Source organism: Pogona vitticeps, chromosome 1 (genome assembly GCF_051106095.1).
Source record: "Pogona vitticeps strain Pit_001003342236 chromosome 1, PviZW2.1, whole genome shotgun sequence".
Lineage (NCBI taxonomy): Eukaryota > Metazoa > Chordata > Lepidosauria > Squamata > Agamidae > Pogona > Pogona vitticeps.
In genome coordinates, this window is record NC_135783.1 from 168035770 (window position 1) to 168059935 (window position 24166).

Consider the following 24166-nt stretch of genomic DNA (forward strand, 5'->3'; position numbering starts at 1 on the left):
TGTCAAAGTTTATTCTTGCCATCTCCTGTTTGACCACATCCAGCTGACCAAGGCTCATAGATCTTACATTCCAGGTTCCTATGCAGTATTTTTTTTTGCAGCATCGGACTTTCCTTTACATTCAGGTGCATCCTCAGCTGAGCGTCATTTTGGCTTTGGTCCAACCACTTCATTAGCACTGGAGCTATCTGTACTTGTTCTCCGCTCAAAATTCATTAGTGTATTTTTTGTTCCATTTTTTAATCTTTAGGATGGAATGTGTCATGGTTGAGAATGAGGAAATTGTGAGATTTGCTTCTAAATTATATTCTGTAGCCCTCCTTGCTGGCTTTTTCCCGTTGAGTCTATCCTCCTCAGACTGCCAAGTTGTCAGGTAGAGGTGGGAAAGGCGAAAGAAATGGAAAAGATGAAAGCTTTTTCCCCCAGAAAGAAAAGCAGCAAGGAAGTAATGAATCAGCACACAGCCTAATGAAACAGAGGGAAATTAGACTGGAGTTCCAGGTTGTTCTCCCAAATGAGAAGCTATATGGAGCCCACAAAACTGGTTAAATAAGTACCTGCTTAAGAAAACAGATGAGAGGAACAACATGTTGCAACAGTGTCCTTCGTTCATGTTGGAAAAACAAATCTGAAAACTAGTATGTCTGCAACACAAATTGTGGTACAATGCATCTGTAAAATGTTCCTTTTTGGTTTAAAAGACTTCTGCTCCTGGGTTTCCTAAATTCTTATTAGTGCTCCAAGAATTATATTTATTTATAAGCAGCAGTAATAATCACATTGGTTCAAGCTCAAACAAAGGCAATTATTCCAAAGTACATAAAATTAATGTACCATCTTCTACGTCCTTCTCCACAGCCTCATCTCCATGATTTGGCACAAGGACCACCAAAGGTATTATTGGTTGAAAATGTTTTGCTTGAAGGAGACGCTTCAGTTGACGCAAAGCTGAAAGCCAATAAATGTCTTCCTCACTTCTCACTTGAGGCGAGAGCAGCAGAATAAGCCCACTAGTTCCAAGCAGATGGTTCTGAGTTTCTGTATCATTGAGCTCAGAGGTGCCGAGTGTCCCATCTGTCACCTATGCAGGAAAAATATTCATTCCATCGTAGAAAAACGGTAAAATTGGAATGTACGAAACCTAACGGTAGCCCTGCCAGATAAGATCAAAACTCCACCCTCTAATCTATCAGCACGTTTCACCATGTCACTTCATCAAATCCTTCCAAAAAGGCTTTAAAGCTGGTCTGAAGATAACAGTTTTGCTCTGATGTTGCTTTCACCTTACACCTCATCCCTACTCTAGCAATTAGAAATCAGAGAAGCTCTGCCACTGAATCAAGACACTTTTTGGACTCTGACTTCCAGAATCCCACAGCCACCATGGCTAAGAGTGAAGCTGGATGGTTAGGGGATTCTGGGAATTACATTCCAAAAGGTATCTTTCTCAACTTCTGCACTGAACTTGAGTGCTTCAGTCAACCACTGGGCCATCAAGTCTCACTGAGAATAAGACTAATTTCACTGATAACAAGTCTTACTTCCCTTTAAGAAAGTCACTCAGATTTCCTTTTAAAAGCAAATAAAAGATGTCACTACCACCATTTTTATACAAATAATGCTGACTATGTTATCATCTGGAAAAAATACACACCAAAGAAAATCAATTACAGTGGTGCCTCACACAACGATGTTAATTGGTTCCAAAAAAATCAACGTTGTGTGAAACATCGTTCTGTGAAACACCATTTCCCATAGGAATGAATTGAAAACCGATTAATCCGTTCCAATTGGAACAGATTGCCGTCTTGAAGTGAAAAAACCCATAGGAAACATGGTTGAGTGAAACAATGTTTCCTCCATTGGAATGTATTGAAGTCGACTCAATACATTTCAATGGCTTTGCGAAGTCCTTTTTCGCTCCTGTAAAAGTGCCTTACAGTGTTTGGAACAGGTTTTAAATGCTTGCAATCGTTAGCCCACCTCCTGAACCCTATGCAAACTTACTTACTTACTTAAATACCTTTATTGGCATAATACACACATTCAAACATACAAAAGTGCAAAAAGCAGCTTGTGGAAACGACTCCTAAAAGACTAAGACTTCAGGTTGGATTCACGAGCTGAGTTAGTTTTGATTATGTCCAACAGAAATTTACCAAAAGCATTCAGAGAATTCTCATCTGTCCACTGTAGAATAGAACTAAGATAGGCTTTATCAGTGAGCCAGGGCTTTCGTTGTGGTAGAGAGGCAAAAAATTTATCCCTCATGGCCGAGTGGAATGGGCAATGGAAAAGGATGTGGGGTAACGTCTCTACAACATTCAGCACGCAAGGACAAAATCTGTTGTTGAAAGGAATATTGTTAAATCGGCCTGTTAGCACCGCCGAAGGGATTGAATTACAGCGGGCCAAAGAAATCGCCCTTCTAATTTCGGGGTTGTGCAGTATGGAGATGTAAATCGGTGGCCTACCTACTACCAAGGGGAGATTCCAGAACAGAGGTGAACAAGATCTGTTAGCGGCTCTTAATAAGTCTTGTGAGTTAATGTCAGCCAACCTTTGTTTGACAGTTCGTAGGGCAGACTGGAACGGAAGAAACCCAAGGGTGTCCGGGTCTAGCCCGATCTGTTTAATCTTCCTAAGCCAACCATCTACTGGGGGGTAGCTATCTTTTTTTAGATGGTAAAGTAGGCTTGTTTGAGAGGTGTCAAAATACATTCTTAGCCAGTATTTGCAGGTTCTATACCAGGCAACATCCTTGAGTGGGAGTTGTCCCGTTTCGAGGCATAAAGCCTCGTAGGGGACGCAGTTTGGCATAGCCAAGATTCTTCTCAGAAAAGCTGATTGGAAGCTTTCTAGTGATTTATGGTAAGCATTGATCCAAATGGGAATACCATATAGGGCTTGAGAAATAGATTTAGAATTGAATATTTTGAGGGCTGCCGGAATTAGGCGGCCCCCTTTATTGTAGAAGAATCTGGAAATTGCCATTGAGGATATTTTGGCTGTCGTTTGTGCCATATAGCGATGGCCAGCCCAGGAGCTGTCGGCTGAAAATAACAGACCCAAATATTTAAAGGTCCTCACCTGTTCTATTGGATGTCGTTTGAAAGTCCATTTATATATTTTACGGGATTTAGAAAAGACTAAAATTTTCGATTTCTGGTAGTTTAGTTGAAGTTTATTGGTGGATAAGTAGTCCAGACATTTGTTCATTAGTCTTTTTAGGCCCAGCCGAGACCGCGAAATAAGTACCGCGTCATTGGCATATAAAAGGACTGGAATCTTGCAGTCACCAAGAATTGGAAAATGGCCATCAACAGTCGATAGTTCTGGGGCCAGGTCGTTTAGGAACAGGTTAAATAAAGTCGGGGCCAGTGGGCAACCTTGCTTGACTCCCTTGTTTGTAGGGATTTCTTCAGTAAGAAGGCCATCCCATGAACATCTTATTCTGCAAGACGTGTTAGAGTACAATTGCCTGATGGGATTAATCAGATTAGAAGGAATTCCGGTTCTCTCCAGCTTGGACCAGAGTAACTGCCTATCAACACTGTCAAAGGCTGCTTTTAAGTCGAGGAAAGCTACAAATAATTTTGAGTTGGCTTTAATGGAGTACTTATAGGCTAGATGGGATAGGAGAGCGCAGTGGTCCAAGGTGGAGTGGCCTGATCTAAACCCAATTTGTTCAATGCCTAGGATATTATTCTGGGTGATCCAAGTATTAAGATGGATCAAAAGATAGTTGGCATACAACTTGCCTACTATTGAAAGAAGGCTGATTGGCCTGTAATTCTCGGGGAGACAAGGATCTCCTTTTTTGTATATTGGAGCAACGACGGCTTGCTTCCAAGATTCCGGAAGAATTCCACTGGCAACTGCCGTTGAGAAGAGTCCTGCCAGAATAGGGGCCCAGAAATCGGGGTTGGATTTCAACCATTCCCCCATAATCATATCAGGACCGGCCGCCTTGCCAGACTTGAGTGAGACAATTAGAACTTTAATTTCTGACGTTGACACTTGCGGCCAGTTCGGAGTGGCAAATGTTTCGGAAGCCTCTTCGATCGGAGGGGCTATATTATCAAAAAAGAGGTTTGAGAAGTGCAATTTCCAGTTATAAGCAGGAACTGCTTTAGGGTCGTGACCTTTAACTTTGAAGGATCCATTCACCAACGCCCAAAAGGAGCGAGGGTTAAAGTGAATTGTGGCCTGATAAAGTTTTTCCCATAACATTTTCTCATACTTGGTCTTCTTACATTTGGCTAACGAGTTCAGATGAGAATTTAGAGAAAAATATTCTTTAAGAGCCTGCTGAGAGTTTAGTTGCCTAAACTTTTTAAAACAACTTCTGGCCGCCCTTTTATATTGTTGGCATTCATAGTCAAACCAGCTCGGGTTACTCTGGCGTGGGTCAGAACGTGAAGCATTTGCGGGCAGCGCTAGGTTAGAGGTAACGAGCTCTAATAGTTGATTGTACAACCTTACCACTTCCGATGGATGATTCACCAAGAGTATGGAGGAACTAAGTGCAGAAAAATTAGGGTCCTCCAACAGGAGAGCCAGTTTAGTCTGGGTTAGTTTGTCCCACCGGAATTTAGGGGGGCAAGCCTGAGTCTTGACAGCCTCAGCCGTTTGGACCTTACTCGCAGGAGGGACGCTCAGACTAAGTTGGAGAGGGAGGTGGTCACTCAGTTTAAACGCATGGACTGCAAAGTCAGATACTCTATCCAGTAGCGATGGAGATACTAAGACGTAATCGATTACACTACAACCTGCCTCAGAGATAAAGGTGAATTCCTTAGCCTGTTCGAATGAAACAAGACCATTCAGCCAAAGGAGATTTTGTTGAATGCTAAAGTTAACAAGAGAAATACCTGCGGGATTATGTTTTTTGTCTTTAGAGACTCTGGGCCAGCTATAGTAGAATGGGAGCTCCGGCAATGATCTTCCGTTCGGTGTCTTTTTAAAGATTTCAAGGCCATCGCCTACCCTGGCATTAAAATCTGCACCTATGATAAAGTTGGCCTGAGGGTATTTAGTAGAAAGGTCAACTACGGACTGTTCAAGGCACTCCCACATCTGCGAGGCGGTATGTTTATAGGGATTCGGAGGAAAATAAATGTTCATAACCAATATTGAGAAATTCTTAACTAATACACGGACGGCCAGGGAACTACTGTTTTTTTGAGAGGACAATACCAGCTCAGATTTCATAATTTTTTTCGTCAGGATCGCGAGGCCAGCAATCATACGCCCACGTTTTTCACGGCGAAAGGCTGGCAAAGTAAAGCTTTGGTAGTCAGAAAGTGTTATTACTTTATCAGTCCAAGTCTCTTGGAGACAGAGAATGTCATATTGCCTTAAGTAGTCAAGAAATGCCAGATTATGCTGTTTCTTGGGCCAGCCCGCCACATTCCAGGACAAAATTTTCAGATTACCCTTGACAGGGGGTGCGTCAGCTGGAAGCAGCGGCCTGCTGCCTAGTCAAGGTTGGACCGCGGAAGAGATGAAAACCGTTGAGTCGGGATTTGGCAATTCCATAGGTGGAAAGTTTATTGGAGGTTTATTTCCAGTGTCTTGTGATTGCTTCGTAGGCGTCGACTTCTCAAGACACGGGACCGTGTGAATGGGGTTGTCTTGGGCCCCAAGAGTGGAAAGATCTTTGATCTGGGCCACGAATTCATCACAGGCAGAGCCTTCCCTTTCTGGGGCGATGAAAGATGGAGGAGGTCGAGGAGATGGGTTATCTCTATTGTTCGCCTCCGGCTTGTCAGTCAAACTAGCAACTTGAAAAGAATGGGTAGTCTGTCCGGTGAGAAGAGACTGATAAGTAGGTGTTGTTCTTAGATAGTGCACTGGAGTAGATTTAATGCCTCGACAGTCCAGGACCGGCGACCGTTCAATAGGAGGTTCTATCGGAAGTGAGGAAGTATTGGCTCCTTCCTTCTTGGGCTTCAGCTTGAAGCGCAGGTGTCCACTCACCTGCTTGAAGACTCTCTGGACCCCAATATTATAGGCAGACAAGTTATTTTTCTTTCTGAAGATTCTGTTGCATAGCTCCTGGGTTTTCATAGTGAGAAAAAGCCGTTTATACCCTTTGACTGATGGTAAATAGTAGAAACGCTCTAAATCCAGTACATCAGTTCTAAGGCCCGTAAGTAGAGATAGCGATTTGGCAATTCTGGGCTTATTGGACCATTGTCGGGCATCGCTGCCTAGGAACGTCAAAAGCACATCTCTGGAAGACCAAATCAGCTGGGTTTTTTTGCTGTTGGCTTTGTTATCGTCCGCCTTCAGAACAGCTGTCGGTCTGACATTGGAGGATTCAGAGAGGCCAGCAGAATTAACTCGGTTACATGGGTTAACGGCCGGTAGTGTGCACTTCAACAGGTCACCACCAGGGGGACATAGTTTCTGACACCCAATCATTTTCACTCCATGTGATTGAATTGAGGCAATTTGCTTTTCGATTGAGCACAGTCTGTCCAGTATCACCAAAAAAGCACGGGCTGCAATCAAGCATGAATCGCCCATCTTTTGCTCTAGAGACTGGGAAATATCTGCAAGAGGGCTTTGCGGCGATGACGGAATGTCAAACACTGCCAGGTATTCACGCAAAGAGGATAAAGAGTGTCCATTTAGCCCTTTCTTCAATTTTGGAGATTGTCCAGAGCCAGCCTCCTCAGAGCCGAGGGAAATATTTGAAGGAGTGTCTTTAGCAGCCGGCAGGCCCGTTAAAGCCGGGGGGGGCATTACTTCCCCCCTGTAGAAACGAAGAGCTCAGCGGCGTTGGATCATGAGCAGGGAAAGGCTGCTCATAGGGCGGCTGCAGAAATGAGTCGATGTGAGTTTGTGCAGCCAGCTCCTGACGCTGTTTTTTGGGCTTTTTGGTTGCTTTCCCTTTTTTATGGTCTTTAGAAGGGCTGGACCTCCTTCTTTTGGCTCTCAAAACCGAAAGCATATTGTGCGCGGAAGGTAGTTGAAGAGGCCGAAAATAGTAGGCGTCGAAAGATAAAAAGCAACAGAACTTACAACCGGGTCGCCATCTACGTGAGAATTCCCTCTATCTTGTCCTCCTTCTTGTGTAAGGGATCATCTTCCAATAGCCCATCTGAATAAGCTTCAAGGTTCCAAGTTAAATAGATGATAAATGTAAAAAACTACAAGGTTCAGTTCCGATTTAGATGAGAGCAAACAGTAAGTCTTCCAGCTCTGTGTTAAGGCTGAATGCAGCAGTTGTTGTCGTTGAGGGTGAGATAGAGCTGAAGCTAATCTCTGCGTCCTTCTCCTTCGGCTGGTAGGGAGCTAAACTCCCTAAGTTCTTATCGCAGTAATATAAAAGCAAGTTAAAAAGATTTGCCAAAACCAAGATTAAAAGCTGGAGGTTAGAGCAATTAAAACTTAAAAACATAAAACTGTTTGAACTGTTTTAAACTGATTAAAACTACTAAAAAACCGGAGCAGGAGAACACAAACGCTGCTCCACCCTACAACCGGAACCCCCGAGAATTACTTAATTATCCTATGCAAACTTAATTTGATGTTGTTCTGAGTCATCCTTAATTTTTAGTGATTTTTTGAATTTTCTCTCATTGGAATGTATTGAACTTTCCGTCCAATGCATTCCAATGAGAGAAAATTCAAAAAATCACCAAAAATTAAAGACGACTCAGAACAACACCAAATTAAGTTTGCATAGGGTTCAGGAGGTGGGCTAACGATTGCAAGCATTTAAAACCTGTTCCAAACATTGTAAGACCCTTAAAAATGAGCGTAAACGGAAGAGCTTCAAAAGCACTTCAGTGCTTTTGAAGTCTTTTCCGATGTCCCTTTTTGCTCATTTTTAAGGGTCTTACAATGTTTGGAACAGGTTTTAAATGCTTGCAATCGTTAGCCCACCTCCTGAACCCTATGCAAACTTAATTTGGTGTTGTTCTGAGTCGTCCTTAATTTTTGGTTATTTTTTGTTTTCCCTATTTAAATGCATTGAACTGTCCATTCAATTGATTTAAATGGGGAAAATAAAAAAATCACCAAAAATTAATGAAGACTCAGAACAAAACCAAATTAAGTTTGCACATGTTTCACAAGGTGCACTATGGAATCCAAGCATTTAAAACAGGTTTCAAACATTTTAAGACACTTTTAAATGAGCAAAAAGGGACATCGTTAAGTGAAATTCCCCCATAGAGAACATAGTTAAACGATGGGGGAAATTCCTCAAAAAAACCCATCGCTGTGTGAATTCATCGTTGTATGAAGCAATCGTTGTGCGAGGCACCACTGTAATTTGAATAATTAGTGTTTCATAAATAGTGTGGTCAATTCTTCTGGAATACCCAGTGTGGTGTAGTAGATAGAGTGACGGACTCAGGAGATCTGGGTTTAATGGTTAAGCTGTGGAAACTCACTGTGGGTGTGGAATTGGTAAATACCTACTTATCTTGAAAGCCCTATTAGTTGGTTCTGACCTGATGGCACATAACAACAACAAAGTATTTTGGACACAGAAATATTTGCTACAATTCCCATGGTATTCTTGTAAGTTTTGCAAAACTTGTTGCAGCTACTTGTGCCTAACTGACAAGGTGCTACGCTTGGTCCTGTGCTCAGTTATGCAACTGGCACCTTATCAATTAGCCATTATAAAAAGGGATAAAATCCTATATTCAAAACATAATTTTCACCTCAGTCTGTTTTTAGAGATATATAACATTTGGAAAATTAGAATTTAATTTATTTCATGTTTAACAGATTATTTTTTTTAAACATACAATTAAATTAATAATTAACATAAAACCATATAGCCTAACAATAAGCTATGTCCATGTCTGCCTTTTCTTTGTGGTCTGTTATCATTTTGCTATCAGCACCTAGTAGCTGAATCATCATTTCTTTTCTGTCTTTAGATATGCCTGTACCTGAAGAATGCTTTTTTCCCCTTGCTGTTATTATCTCTTGCTAACCTCAAGTAATTCTCAGCTTCAGCCTTTGCCTTCCTAATGCCATCCCTGCAATTCTTTCCTGTCTGTACTTTTCCTTTGTGGTGTGGTCTTCCTTCTACTTCCTATATGTGCCTTATTTTGTTTGTTTTTGAGTCCTCTCTGAGCTTTATGTGGCCTTTTTTGCTGTCTTCCACCTTTTTTCTTGTTGAAACTGTTTGTAGTTGTGCTTTCAATAAAAGGAAAAATCTTCTAATGCAGTGGAATGCTTTTTCTAATCCTCATATCATTTCATCTTACAAAAATCATCCTTACAGTTAGTTATAAGAAACTGTAGGTACAACACTTTTAAAACACATTAATTCTGAATTTAAGCTTTAGACAAGTAAGTCAGACAAGACAGAATTAAAGATACAATAAAGTATCAAAAGAATGTTTTAAGTTCATTTAGTTGTTTAGTCGTGTCCGACTCTTCGTGACCCCATGGACCACAGCATGCCAGGCCCTCCTATCTTCCACTGCCTCCCAGAGTTGGGTCAAATACATGTTGGTAGCTTCAATGACACTGTCCAAACATCTCGTCCTCTGTCGTCCCCTTCTCCTCTTGCCTTCACACTTTCCCAACATCAAGGTCTTTTCCAGGGAGTCTTTTCTTCTCATGAGATGGCCAAAGTACTGAAGCCTCAGCTTCAGGATCTGTCCTTCCAGTGAGCACTCAGGGTTGATTTCCTTTAGAATGGATAGGTTTGTTCTCCTTGCAGTCCAGGGGACTCTCAAGAGCCTCCTCCAGCACCACAATTCAAAAGCATCAATTCTTCGGCAGTCAGCTTTCTTTATGGTCCAGCTCTCACTTCCATACATCACTACAGGAAAAAGGATAGGTTACTTACCTATAACCATGGTTCTTCAAGTGGACCTCTGTGAATTCACACAAAAGGGTTAAGTCAGTGCCTGCGCTGGACCTCTTGGAATCTTCTCGAGCTTTTAATAGAAAAGTAACAAGTTAGATTGCCCCTAATGCACGTGCTCTGCCCGCCAAAGCCTCAGTTCCATTTATCTGCCACAATAACCTGAGCATGTGTCAGACTTAGTCAGTGACGGATAGTGGGGAGGCTGGGCAGGATTGTGTGAATTCACAGAGGTCCACTTGAAGGACCATGGTTACAGGTAAGTAACCTGTCTTTCTTCAGCGTGGCCTCTGTGAATGCACACAAAAGGGTTGACTAGCACGCTCACTTACCGGAAGGAGGGCCATCACTGAAGGACAGATGTCAATACCGCTCTCCCGAAACCTGTCTCTCTCATAGTCTACAGTGAGTGATGAAAGTGGAGACGTTAGATCAGACAGCAGTCCTGCAGATGTCAGGCACATCAATACCACGCATGAGGGCTGTAGAGGAAGCCATAACTCTGGTGAAGTGAGCCCGAAGGCCTTCAGGTGGAGTTTTATGTTGCAACTCATAAGCCAATGAAATAATGGAGACAAGCTATCTGGAGAGTGCTGATGAAGATGCAGGCAGTCCCTTCTTTGGACCATAAAAGCAGAGAAAAAGTCTATTGGATAACCTGAAGTCTTTAGTTCTGGAAACATAAAAGGCTAAAGCCCTTCTCACCTCCAAGGTGTGGAGCATGCGCTTGGTATCGGTGACAGGATCAGAAAACAGAGTGGGTAGCGCTAAAGGCTGGTTAAGATGGAAGTCCGTAACTACCTTGGGTAGCAATGAGATATCAGGATGTAAAATCACCTTATCTTTAAAGAATTATAAAAATGGTTGATCCTACCTCAGGGCAGCAAGCTCACTTGCTCTTCTGGCTGATGTAATGGCCACCAAAAATAAAGTTTTGAAAGATAATAAATGGATGTCGCACGTGGCCATGGGCTCAAAGGGTGGACGCATGAGGGCATGCAAAACCAGTTGAAGAGACAACTGAGGAAGCGGCGGCTTAATTGGGGGTTGCATGTTAATAAGTCCTTTGAAAAAGGACTTTAACGTAGGATGAGAAAAGAGTCTTGATGAACTTGACCCTCATGGTTGGAAGGACACAATTGCAGCAATGTATACTTTTATGGTAGAAATCGTTAGATTTAGGTCGAACAAATATCTCAGGTATTGAAGCAGAGTAGACAAGGAAACCGGGATAGGTTAAGATCTCTATCCTTGGTGAACTTCAAAAAGCTCTTCCACTTGTAGCTGTATAAAAGGGAGGTGGAAGGTTTCCTGGCCTTATCTCCTTGATCTCGGGGAGATCCTCCACACCGCTAGGTGCATGGTCTCCACATCTGGGTGATAAATCTTGCCTGAGTCTCTGGTCAAGAGGTCTGACAGAAGAGGAAGCCTCATGAAGTCGCACGCCATCGTCAGAAGGGTTGTAAACCAAGCTTGATGGGGCCAGTAAGAGGCGATGAGTATCGCCTCGGTCTTCATCTGGCGTACTCTTATCAAGGTCCTTTGCACTAGAGGGATCGGTGGAAACATGTACACCAACTTGAAGGTCCATGGTATCATGAATGCATCCCCGAGGGAGTTCTCTCCGTAGCCCGCTCTCGAGGCATACAGGTCACATTTCTTGTTCTGTTGAGTGGCGAACAAGTCAATCTGGGGTATTCCCCACTGGTGACATAGGGATGCAAAGACTCTCTCGTTCAGCTCCCACTCGTGGGTCTGGCTTGTCATCCTGCTCAGTTCGTCTGCGAGTACATTCTCCGAGGTGGAGATGTGTATTGCCACCGGAAAAATGTGGTGCTGGTAGCACCATTCCCACAGATGAATGGTCAGATAGAGAAGAGATCCTGAGTGTGTCCCTCCTTGCTTGTTTATGTAATGCATGGCTGTGGTGTTGTCAGTAACCACTTGCAAACCACGACCCTGTATCAATGGAAGAAAGGCCTTGAACGCTTTCAGGACTGCCACAATCTCTAAATGATTGATGTGGAGATCCTTCTCCCGAGGGGACCATAGGGCACGTACTCGATATTGTGCACAATGTGCCCCCCAGCCTGTTGGACTTCCATTAGTTGTTACTTGTTGCAGAGGCTGGAAGGGGTGTCCCACATGAAGATGAGGGGAGAAGCTCTACCATCAAAGCTGCTGAGCTAGCTCTGGTGTTACACGAAGGCACTTCCTTTGATGATCCTTCATGGGGTCGAATAGGGCCAGGAACCAGCATTGAAGAGATCTCATCTTCAGACGGGCATGTACCAGCGCCAGGATTGTAGATGCCATGAGACCCAACAGGTGCTGAGCATGCTTTGCAGAAATGGATGACCTTGGTCAGAATTTTCTTATGGCCTTTTTTATTTTTCTCTGGGGGCAAGAAGATCCAACCCTTGGTAGTGTCTAGTCAAGCCCCTATGTAGTCCACTACTTGTGCTGGAGTGAGATGTGACTTTTTAAAGTTGATCGACAGTCCGAGGTTTTTGAGGACATGAAGAATGAACTTTGTGTCTTTCAGAGCCTGATGTCTTGACGGGGACACTACCAACCAGTCGTATATATAGGGATAGAGTTGAATTCTTTGTTGACGCAGGTAAGCAGCTACAGGCGCCATGCACTTGGTAAATGTCCTTGGCACTGTCGATAGCCTGAATGGGAGGGCCAGAAACTGGTAAATCTTATCTTGAAAGATGAACCGAAGGTACTTTCGGTGTTTGGGATGTATAGTGATGTGAAAATATGCATCCTTCAAGTCTATCACCACAAACCAGTTGTTCTTCTTCAACAGGTGGATTATGGAGTCCAAAGTGACCATTCGGAAGCGGATGAAGGTAAGTGTTTAGAGTCCTTAAGTCCAGAATGGGTCTGATTCCTCCTCCTTTCTTTGGGACAGCGAAGTACTGGGAGTAGAACCCGTTTTTGATGTCTTTTGTGGGAACTCTTTGAATAGCGTTTTTCTTTAGAAGATATAGAACCTCTTCTTCTAGAGAAGGATCAAATGATGTATGTTTTACCTGCTCTAGAGGAGGATATTCTATAAATTCCAGCTGGTAGCCGAATTGTATAATTTTTAAGACCCATGAGACTTTTGTGATGGTTGTCCAATTTGGAAGATAAGGTTGTAGTCTTGTTGTGAAGTGGTTTCCGAATGGTCTGGTAACTGAGTCAAAGGTACTGTCTGGATTTTTTGGTAGGAGGCTTGTAGGAGGCTTGTGTATCTCAGCCTATGCTGAGATAATTGAGGACGATAGTTGGAAGCTGAAGAAGATGCCTGTGAATACCTATGCTGAGGTAAGTTCTTGAAAGGTTTGCATTGTTGAGCAGGTTGAGAATACTGGGTGTATGGTTTGTTATATTTAGACTGAGGCTGAATGGAGTAAGACTTTGCTGTCTTCTTAGCCTTGTGAAGCTCCTCGAGATGATTATCTGTCTTCTCATTAAAAAGGGCTTTAGAGTCAAAGGGAAGGTTCTCGACCCTTGTCTTAACATCCTCCAAAATATTAGCACCCCGCAGCCAAGCATGCCTGCGTAGTGTAAACTGCTGACATGAGTACTCGGGCAGCAGCCTCCGCTGCATGTCTGGTTGATAGTCTCTGATGTTTGGAAACTGTTTGACCCTCTTCATATGTATTTAAGAAGCCCTAACATCTTCAGGGATCATGTGCAGGCCAGGAAGAATTTTAAGCAACAGATGCTTCTGATAAGCTCCAAGTGCAGTCTGGTAATTAGTGACTCTCAAAAGGAAGGAGATCAGAGAATAAATCTTCCTCCCTCGGACTTCTAGCTTCCTGCCTTCCCTGTTTGTAGGGGTGACATGAGATTTTCCAGTAGGTTTCATACAGCTGGTTTCGACTATGAGAGAATTAGGAATGAGGTGCTTAAGCAGGAAATTGGTGTCATTTCCATGTACTGTATTTGGTAAAAAATTTCCATAAGCCTTGATATTGGAGTAAATGCAGAGGGTTGTTCCCAATAATAATTATTGTATTTTAGTTGAATTTTAATTGTTGTAAGCCGCCCAGAGACCTTTGGGTAGAGTGGGTGGCATATAAGTTAAACAAACAAACAAACAAACAAATAAAGTCTAGAATGGCCGAGATGAAAGTTAGGCTAAGTGGTTTATGTCACCAAATATAAGATCTTCAGCAAGAGGGTTGGCTGATCAACTTCCAATTTCCAGGTCTTTGCAAGCCTAGACAGCATTTGTGTATATGAAGAAAAATCCTCAGATGGAGAAGAGGCATGGTTATCTGCTGTGTCTGACCCCATTAAATCACCTTTGTCTTGGGAAGGTTGACGGGGGGCTTCTTGTTCAGAATCTGAAGAGTCAGAAAAGAGGGAACTGGTATCGATGTCGAGGAGACAGGAAAAGAGTGACCAATATGCTTCTTTGAAGATTGTTCAATGTTGACCCGTTCTCGGCGCCGATGACTCCTAGGGTGGATGTCGAGGGAGAAGAAAAATAAATGTGTTTTCTCTTCTTCCTCCATCGACGTTGATCTGTTGAGGTGGAAGATGAACCAAAAGAGGAGGAATAACGTCTTCAACGCCGATGCTGGTGTTTTTTACATCTCGGAACATAATCTTCAGAATTGGAGGATTCCTCATGCCGTCGACGTTGAGAAGATCCGTGTCGAACCGGCGAAGTATGCTTGTTCTTAGCAGTTGGCTTTCGAGGGGGAGATCTCAACCTCGAAGCAGCCGACGACATTGATGGAGCCAAAGACGCCCGCCCAGTAGATACAGGGCTATATGGGACAGAAACCAAGCCTGCAGTGGCACTAGCAAGCTGGCTTGGCGTCGGAGAAGAGACACCTACCGAAGGATTTGGCTCAGATTGTCGAGGAGGGAGCGAGGGGGCTGCCTCCGACAAAGATTCTCTGTCTCTCAATGAGTCCTCCAGAATAGGAGAGGGCAAAGAAGCAGTAACCGGTGGTATTTGATTAGGCTGTTCTTTTGCCTTCACTGATTTCTTTGCCTTTGCTTGCTTAACAGATTTGGAAGAGACAGATGAGGAGGTTTTCGGCATCGACAAGGTTTTCTTCGTTGAGGCGGTCTTTTTAGAAGATTTTTCTGAAGGTTTGCTGGCTGATGGCTTAGGGGAAACATTGGGCTCAGCATGAGGGGTAGCTGAAGGTGAGGAAATCTCCATCTCAGAAGGCTTAGAGGATGATAGTGTCCCAAAGGTGATATTTAAGTCTCTGTTGTCTGGCTTTCAAGGCAGCTTTAGTGAATTTCTTGCAATGTCTGCAAGATTGAGTTTGGTGAGTCTCTCCTAAACAAAAAAGGCAGTGATCATGCCCGTCATGAAAGGGGAGTTTTCTAAGGCAGACAACGCAGCGGCTGAAGGGACCTGAAGGGGACATAAGCTGGTGAAGGGTAAAATGTCTTACTGAAAATCTTCGCGCTGCAATGTGAAAAGGCGGGAAAGCGGAAAGTCCAAGGCAACCTAGATCATCGGGAGAGGCAATAGCGAAATCCGAAAAAGGCAGTCTGCATCAGGGGCAACAGATTTTAGAGTAGTCAGTAGATCCAAGTCAAAAAACCATAAAAATCCAGCAAAAAAGAGAAGAAATAGCTAGCTTGATGCGAGACGTTCCAATTCGCTCAGCGGAAAAATGGAACTGAGGCTTTGGCAGGCAGAGCATGCGCATTGGGGGCAATCTAACTTGTTACTTTTCTATTCAAAGCTCAAGAAGATTCCAAGAGGTCCAGCGCAGGCGCTGATTTAACCCTTTTGTGTGCATTCACAGAGACCATGCTGAAGAACCATAGTTTTGACTATGCGGACCTTTGTTGGCAAGGTGATGACTTTGCTTTTTAAGATGCTGTCAAGGTTTGTCATCGATTTCCTCCCAAGAAACAGGCGTCTTTTAATTTCGTGGCTGCTGTCTCCCTCTGCAGTGATCATGGAGCCCAAGAAAGTAAAATCTGTCACTGCCTCTTCCCCTTCTATTTGCCAGGAGGTGATGGGACCAGGAGCCATGATCTTAGTTTTTTGGATGTTGAACTTCAGACCATTTTTGCACTATCCTCTTTCACCCTCATTAGAAGGTTCCTTAATTCCTCCTCACTTTCTGCCATCAGAGTGGTATCATCTGCATACCGGAGGTTGTTGATATTTCTTCCAGCAATCTTAATTCCGGCTTGGGATTCCTTCAGTCCAGCATTTCGCATGATGTATTCTGCATATAAGTTAAATAAGGAGGGAGACAATATACAGCCTTGTCGTACTCCTTTCCCACTTTCGAACCAATCATTTGTTCCATATCCAGTTCTAACTGTTGCTTCCTGTCCCACATATAGGTTTCTCAGGAGATAGATAAGGTGATCAGGCACTCCCATTTCTTTAAGGACTTGCCATAGTTTGCTGTGGTCCACACAGTCAAAGGCTTCTGCATAGTCAATGAAGCAGAAGTAGATGTTTTTCTGGAATTCTCTGGCATTCTCCATAATCCAACACATGTTAGCAATTTGGTCTCTAGTTCCTCTACCCCTTCGGAATCCAGCTTGTACTTCTGGGAGTTCTTGGTCCACATACTGCTGAAGCCTACCTTGGAGGATATTGAGCATAACCTTGCTAGCGTGTGAAATGAGTGCAATTGTACGGTAGTTTGAGCATTCTTTGGCACTGCCCTTCTTTGGAATTGGGATGTAGACTGATCTTTTCCAGTCCTGTGGCCACTGCTGAGTTTTCCAAACTTGCTGGCATATTGAATGTGCCACCTTAACACTCTCATCTTTTAAGATTTTAATTAGTTCTACTGGAATGCCATCACCTCCACTGGTCTTGTTGTTAGCCATGCTTTCTAAGGCCCACTTGACTTCACTCTCCAGGATGTATGGCTCAAGGTCAGCAGCCGCATTATCTGGGTTGTCAGGGATATAAAAATCTTTCTGGTATAATTCCTCTGTGTATTCTTGCCATCTCTTCTTGATGTCTTCTGCTTCTGGTAGGTCCCTACCATTTTTGTCCTTTATCATGTCCATCTTTGCACAAAATGTTCCTGTAATATCTCCAATTTTCCTGAACAGCTCTCTGGTCTTTCCTTTTCTGTTATCTTCCTCTATTTCTTTGCATTATTCATTCATCTTGTCTCTCCTTGCTATTCTTTGGAAGTCTGCATTCAATATTCTGTAACTTTCCCTATCTCCCTTGCATTTTGTTTCCCTTCTCTTCTATTTGTAAGGCCTTGTTGGACAGCCACTTTGCTTTCTTGCATTTCCTTTTCTTTGGGAGGGTTTTCGTTGCTGCCTCCTGTACAATGTTACAGGCCTCCATTCACAGTTCTTCAGGCACTCTGTCCACCAAATCGAGTTCCTTAAATCTGTTCTTCACTTCCACTGTGTATTCATAAGGGATTTGGTTTAGATTACACCTGACTAGCCCAGTGGTTTTTCCTACTCTCTTCAGTTTAAGCTTGAATTTTGCTATGAGAAGTTGATGATCAGAGCCACAATCAGCTTCAGGTCTTGTTTTTGCTGACTGTATTGAGCTTCTCCATCTTCGGCTGCGGAGAATATAATCAATCTGGTTTCGGTATTGCCCATCTGGTGATTTCCATGTGTAGAGTCGCCTCGTGTTGTTGGAAAAGAGTGTTTGTGATGACCAGCTTGTTCTGTTGACAAAATTCTATTAGCCTTTGCCCTGCTTCATTCTGAACTTCCAGGCCAAGCCCTCCTGTTATCCTTTTATCTCTTGACTCCCTACCTTAGCATTCCAATCCCCTAGAATGAGAAGAACATCTTTCTTTGGTGTCAGTTCTAGAAGGTGTTGTAAGTCTTCGTAGAATTGGTCAATTTCAGTCTCCTCCGCATTGGTGGTTGGTGCATAAACTTGGATTATTGTGATGTTGAAAGGTCTGCCTTGGATTCGTATTGACATCATTCTATCATTTTTGAGATTATACCCCATTACAGCTTTTCCCACTCTTTTGTTGACTATGAGGAGTACTCCATTCCTTCTACGGGATTCTTGCCCACAATAGTAGATATGATAATCATCTGAATTGAATTCGCCCATTCCTGTCCATTTTAGTTCACTGACGCTCAGGATGTCAATGTTTATTCTTGCCATCTCCTGTTTGACCACATCGAGCTTCCCAATGTTCATAGATCTTACATTCCAGGTTCCTAGGCAGTATTTTTCTTTGCAGCATTGCACTTTCCTTTCCTTTGTTTTAAGTTACATTATTGAAAATATAGGCAATTATAGCCTATAAAGGGAGAGAATGCATTTCTAGAATACATCAAAATTTGGAAGAATAAAACTGTAAGCAAAAAGTAGTGTAAGTTATGGAAAACTGCCTATGCATTATGTACATATGTGTTATGTATTATTTATTTAAAAGATTTTACCCTGCGTTTCTCCTTAAAAAGGAGGTGGCTTTCATCATTAAAACACAATATTTAAACCTAAAAACAATATGTATACAAAGGATTGCCTGAAGAGAAAACTCTTTGCCTGTTTGCAGGAAGACCCATCAACTTCACAGGCCTGTCAGCATTGTGAACAACTGTGTCAAAATGACATACTGGCAATGTATTCTGAATGCTTTTGAAACAGTAGCCTAATGCAGAATATGGCTAAAATCCTGTTGCAAATGACATTGCATTTAGATGTGAACTGCTTGGAAGGCAGCCCATTTAGGAGAAGGAAAACTCCAGTTTCCAACCTCCGCTGCCTTGTTGCTATATCCATTGATGGAAAAGGCTTCAGGAGTAAACCTCGAGGCAAACTCCGGAGCCAGAGTCCCGGAGGCAGTTCATGATATTCTAATAACTCCTGCGACGTCGCTGGAACCAGTTGTATTGGCTCTTGCCTTTCCATTGGACTATTTCAGTGAACTGGAGATGGAGATTTCCTGCTTGGGTAACAGCCTATCTTCCATATTATTTTACCCAGGCTTCATGCTCTGGAGAGGACACTCCAGCTTTGCTGCAAGTTCTGGAATCTCCATAGATGTTATGTGCTGCATACGGAGTTGTACAACTGGGTATGCAAGAAATAATGCCTATGGAGATTTCTTAACTTAGCCAATTCATGACTAAAAATTATGCCATTTGTGTAACTGCGCAAGAGGATTTTAGCCTTTAATACAGTTGTGGAGTATCTATCAAGAAAATGTGATGGAGCAAGGGGTGTTTGAACAGACCTTTATACACACACTGACAGAAACTTCCTGATCTCCTCTTGTATGAAGAGAAGTATGCAATGCAAGTGTTTTTATTCCATTATCTGCCGCAGAAATTGTCTCTTCCACATCCTTATCAATGAGAAATTTAGCTTTCAACCAATCTGCTAGAATTCTATGAACAGTAGAGAGAAAAAATTTCAGTATAGCATCACAGACTTTAAAAATATTCTGAATTGTGGCAGTCTACAATTAAAATGCTGCTATAATGCAGATTTAAATACAGCATGAAATGGATTGTTAAATACAGTGTTATTACAGTATCAAGTATTTTAAACATAACAGCAAAACACTAATATACTAATCAGTATGTACTGTTAAGTAGAAACAAGTATCTTCAATTAATAACTGTCATTTTAGTTAGTTGATTCAGAGCTGATACTAAATTTTTAAAAAAGGGATCTGAAACTAAGCATCAGAATAAGCATCAGACAGGTATTGCGTTGTCTCGTATGGTCCCAGAGGCATCTGGTACGGCGATTGTGAGATACAGGAAGCCCTAGATGGGCCCTTGGCCTGATCCGGCAAGGCTCTTATGTTCTAATATAGTGTTACTTTTCAGTGTTTCAGCCAGTCATTCAATTTACTTTCTCCTGTTACACTCTGGCAATTAGGCATGTTCACTTCTCAATGAGCTGTATTTGGGGATCTCCTCCCCTCTTAAGATACCCTCCCCAATATATTATTTGCATATTTGCATAAAATGGTATTTCCCTGACCCTGTAGATACCGTTTCCCTGAAAATAAGACCTAACATGAAAATAAGCCCTAGTGTAATTTTTCAGCATGCTTGTAATATAAGCCCTACCCCTAAAATAAGCTCCAGTTAAGTGAAACCCTGCCCTCCACCATTGTGCAGCAACCAGAAGAAGGTGGCACAACTGTATTTGAATAAATGTAGATTGTTGTACCTTTAAAAAAAAACATCCCCAGAAAATAAGTCGTAATGCGTTTTTGGAGCAAAAATTAATATAAGACCCTGTCTTATTTTCAGGGAAAGACGGTATCTTCCTTCTTGTGTGTCAACTGTGTTGTTTTGCTTATATAAGCAGCTCCACCCCATTCTGAATATCAGAAATGGTCTCAACAAACAAATTTTCCTAGTTTTCCATGCCTTTCAAAAATCGTAAGATGTGTCGAGTAGGTTGTCATCAGTGCAATTTAAACCCATGGATCAGGAACATACAATGCCACCCTTTTGTGTATGCACAAGACACTGGCTTTCTTACATACTTTGAATATAATAAATACCTGCTGGGATCCTCAAGTGGATATTCCTCATCACTGGGCAAAACCAAAAGAGCTTTCCAAAATATTTTTTCTTGTTGCACTGGAAAGTTTTCAGCAATCAATAATGGCAAATTCAGTGGGCTCCACATTGCATCCCTTAGATAATATATAATAAAAATTAGGCCTCAGTTTCAGCCAAATCTGAAATCTAAACCAAACTGACTTAAATGAGCCAATTTTTATAAGATCCTAATTGGCAGATTCTATTCTGGGGTGAAGCTAAATTCAAAGATTAACACTAAGTTCTGAAGAAAAGAAGATGGTGTTCAGGGAGAAAGAAAGTATATCTCAGTAGTAGGGAAAGGACTAAAGGACACAGACAGAATGTAAACTGTATTCAATTCTTGAAAAAAACCCTCTGGTTTATGAATGTGGGATATTGTGATTCTGTAACCATGATTCAAAAAGTCAGGAAATGGCCAGCAGGCATTGCCAGCTGGCATGAAAAAGATGCCAAGCTTTACAGAGCAAAGGGCAACCTGAATGCTGGTAACATATATGGCAGCTGTCAAGATGGTCTACAACACCGGACTCAGGACTCCCCTAAGCAGCAGCAGCAGTGACAGAGCAGGAGGAATGGTGATGGATGTGAGGTGGAGCAGGAAGCAAAGGAGCCTAAAGGAGCTGGAACTGGAGTTGGAAGAGCAGCAGCACCATCACCGGGGGGGGGGGGGACAAAGAGAAGCTTCTGTGTTGCTCCTGGCTGATTTGGGGCACACCAGGAAGCCACAGGGTGCTGCTAGGGCTGCAGGCTGATACAGTGGACAGTTTGGGAACCCTTGGTCTGCAGGATGCCCTCTTCTGCTCACTACCATTCACAAAGTGGCACTGTGCAGGGGAAAATCTCAGAAGCTCATTTTCTTTTTTCATCTGAACCACTTCTCACCCAAACATAAAGGAATTGTCAGGGCTGTTTTTCCTCAAACACAGATTTTGATAGTGTACACAACTACAAATAGATTTTCATTACACTCCAATCCAAGGCTATATAATCTTCACTAATTCAGTTTAACTGATCCAAATTTGGATGAACAAAATTTCATTGGCTGAAATCCAGTAGTAAGTTGTAACTAGAATAGGTCCCTTGAATCAGTTAGGATTTGGCAAGTCCTCCATAAATTCCATAAGCCTACTCTAGCTGTAACTTTTACTTACTGAATTTCAGCTATCACATTAAATGAGTTAGTTCTAGGTAAAGCAAAACTTTTTCCCCAGTCATGTCTATGTGGGATAGGTATTAAGGTACAAAACCAGTACATCAAACTATGTTTTGAGTGAAGATGGAGGGACTGAACTATATTTCTTTGTTGTTGAGAGAATTAATTCAGTGAAAGGTTACTTCTTTACACTGAAGCTCTTATTGGGGAACTTCCTTGCTTTCAAAAATGTAGGAACACATGAACCTAAACCAAATTTCTAGAGCAGACCCAATGAATCAAAACATCTTTATACAATTGTTAATTTTAACATCCATATTTTATTGTTCTAATTCTGACTAGCAACTGCACTTAGGTCACAGACATCAATGTTTGGGAAAGAATATCTGTCTTTAACCAAACAATTTAAAATTAACTGTAAAAAATTACAAGAGGTGTAAATAAACAAGCATCTTTCATTCTTTATCTAAAGCAGTGGTCCCCAACCTTTTCCCAACCACGGACAGGTTGGGTGGGTGTGGCACGCCCACAGGGGGGTGGAGCTTGCTTGCGCACATGCACATATAATGCTCGTGAGGGGGCACTTGTGTCCTGGATAGGCTGCGGACCACTGCCAGTTTGCAGACCGGGGGTTGGGGTCCTCTGATGTAAAGCACACCAAATTCTCAGTTTAAATCCTCCTTCAGTCACAAAGGGGACATGGCTGCTATTTAAGTCTTCCTGTTAAAGATAGCTCCTACATATAATATGATGTTGCTCATAAATGTGCCTTCGTTTGAATGTGCTGATCAAAGTTTTCTCCAGGAAAACATGTTCCATGATCAGTTGTTCTTTTCTCTAACAAAAGCTTAGAAAACTACAATTTTGACCCAATAATTGCTGCTCTATATTGTCCACTTGGGTAAAAGGCACAGGTAGGAATTTGTGTCTTTAAACAGAGAGTGGCAGAAATGAGAGGTAGAACTGCTGTGTTAGTGAATTACAGTATACAGTATCCCCAAACCCCAGAGTTTCCACCATCACTTCCTTGGAAATTCTAATCAATTATAACAATACAGTACCATTATGCAATCATTAAAACTGACAATCCCAAAATTTCCAAATTTCCAATTTGGGTTGATACAGCTAGATGAAAACTCCAACATACCGTAATAATTGCTGATAAAAATGTTGCACTTTCATTTGGTGGATGATTTTATCCCGTAGACATCCTAACCTAAAAATAAATAGATGCAGTATCAGTCCGAACATCCCCTTTCCTCCCTTCCCCGCCTCAATTAGCCCACTAACAAGGACAGGTATCCATTAGATTCCAAAATTTATTCAGTGGAGAGCAACCAAACTTCTTGTGTCATGTGTGAATTCTATATCTTTGAGCATGGCGCATGCTAGTAAAGATTATACTCAAAATTTCTGTATATTAGGTTAGGCATCCTTCAGTTTCGAAAGACTATGGTAACGTGCTCTGTATGGATTACTTGGAACAGCATCTCAAATACTCTAATTCTATCTCTGATCCTAATATGGTAAATAGGAATGGCCTGAGGGAGGGCAGAGTTTCAGCTTTAAAGGAGGATGAGCAGGAGACCTGGGAAAGGTCACTGCACCTCACTAGGTAGATACTGCCTGCCTTAAGCTGGGCAGCCCCCAGCCAGTAAGGTGCTACCTCACCACGGTCTGTTAACTTCACGGGGTGCATGGGGTTTAGGGTGAAACTTGACAAGCAGATCAATAACCGTGCACCATGCAACAATCGTAAGAAAACTTCTGCCCTAAAGCTGGGCACCTGGAATGTACGGACAATGACCCCTGGCTTTTCTGACTACGGCTTTCCTGATGACCCGCAAGAAATAGACAATGTGCGCAAGACAGCTGTCATTGACATGGAACTGAGTAGACTGCAGATGGACATTGTTGCCCTGCAAGAGATAAAATTGCCAGACTCGTGATCTGTCAAAGAAAAAAACTTCTCATTCTTCTGGCAGGGAAAACCATCGAATGAGACCAGGGAATATGGTGTTGGATTTGCAGTCAGAAATACTCTTCTGAGATGCATTGTTCCACCTACTGTGGGGAGTGAAAGAATCCTGTCTCTGCAGCTCCACTCATCAGCAGGACCAGTAACCCTCATTAGTGCATATGCACCAACACTGTCATCCACTGGAAGGAGAGGTCATTGCACCTCACTAGGTAGATACCACCTGATGCATAGGCACAAATATTTATAAAATGTGTATATACTGCAGCCAGGGCTCATAAGGTTGAATCCTCGGACACTCTTGATTTGCAGAGTATATGGCATAATTCCTGTTCCCCTTGCATTAACTAATCCTCACTGTAATTGTAAGAGAATTGATTCCTACAGGAACAATATAGTGTCAAAAAGCAACACATTTGAGGGTAGTGGGCCTTGAATGGGCACTTAAGAGCCATCAGCTTTACAAAAGACCTGTCCTTCATTTATTGATCTGGAAAATTCTAGCTGCTGGGATTTCAGGAATTGCCTGAGAAGGGAGCAGGACTATAGTAGTTGTCATGAGGAGGCACCCACACTTCCAAATTGACCACTATACCGCCAATTATTTCTCTCTATCCTCCCCTCCCCATTACTGGTCAATGTGATTATGGGGGGATTGCAGTACAGCTAC

General features: G+C 42.4%; 1 protein-coding gene across 10 annotated transcripts in view; it reads right to left on the reverse strand.

Moving 5' to 3' along the window:
- The window catches only part of MCM3AP (minichromosome maintenance complex component 3 associated protein), a 213451-nt gene that overhangs the window by 53897 nt on the left and 135388 nt on the right, over positions 1–24166 (reverse strand). For all 10 annotated transcript variants that reach the window (XM_078378458.1, XM_072994293.2, XM_072994461.2 and 7 more), the window contains 4 exons: positions 22666–22734; positions 20323–20457; positions 19033–19186; positions 835–1081 (listed from right to left, as the gene is read on the reverse strand). In XM_078378458.1, the coding sequence (XP_078234584.1) occupies positions 835–1081; positions 19033–19186; positions 20323–20457; positions 22666–22734 (605 nt within the window). The remainder of the gene's footprint in view (positions 1–834; positions 1082–19032; positions 19187–20322; positions 20458–22665; positions 22735–24166) is intronic.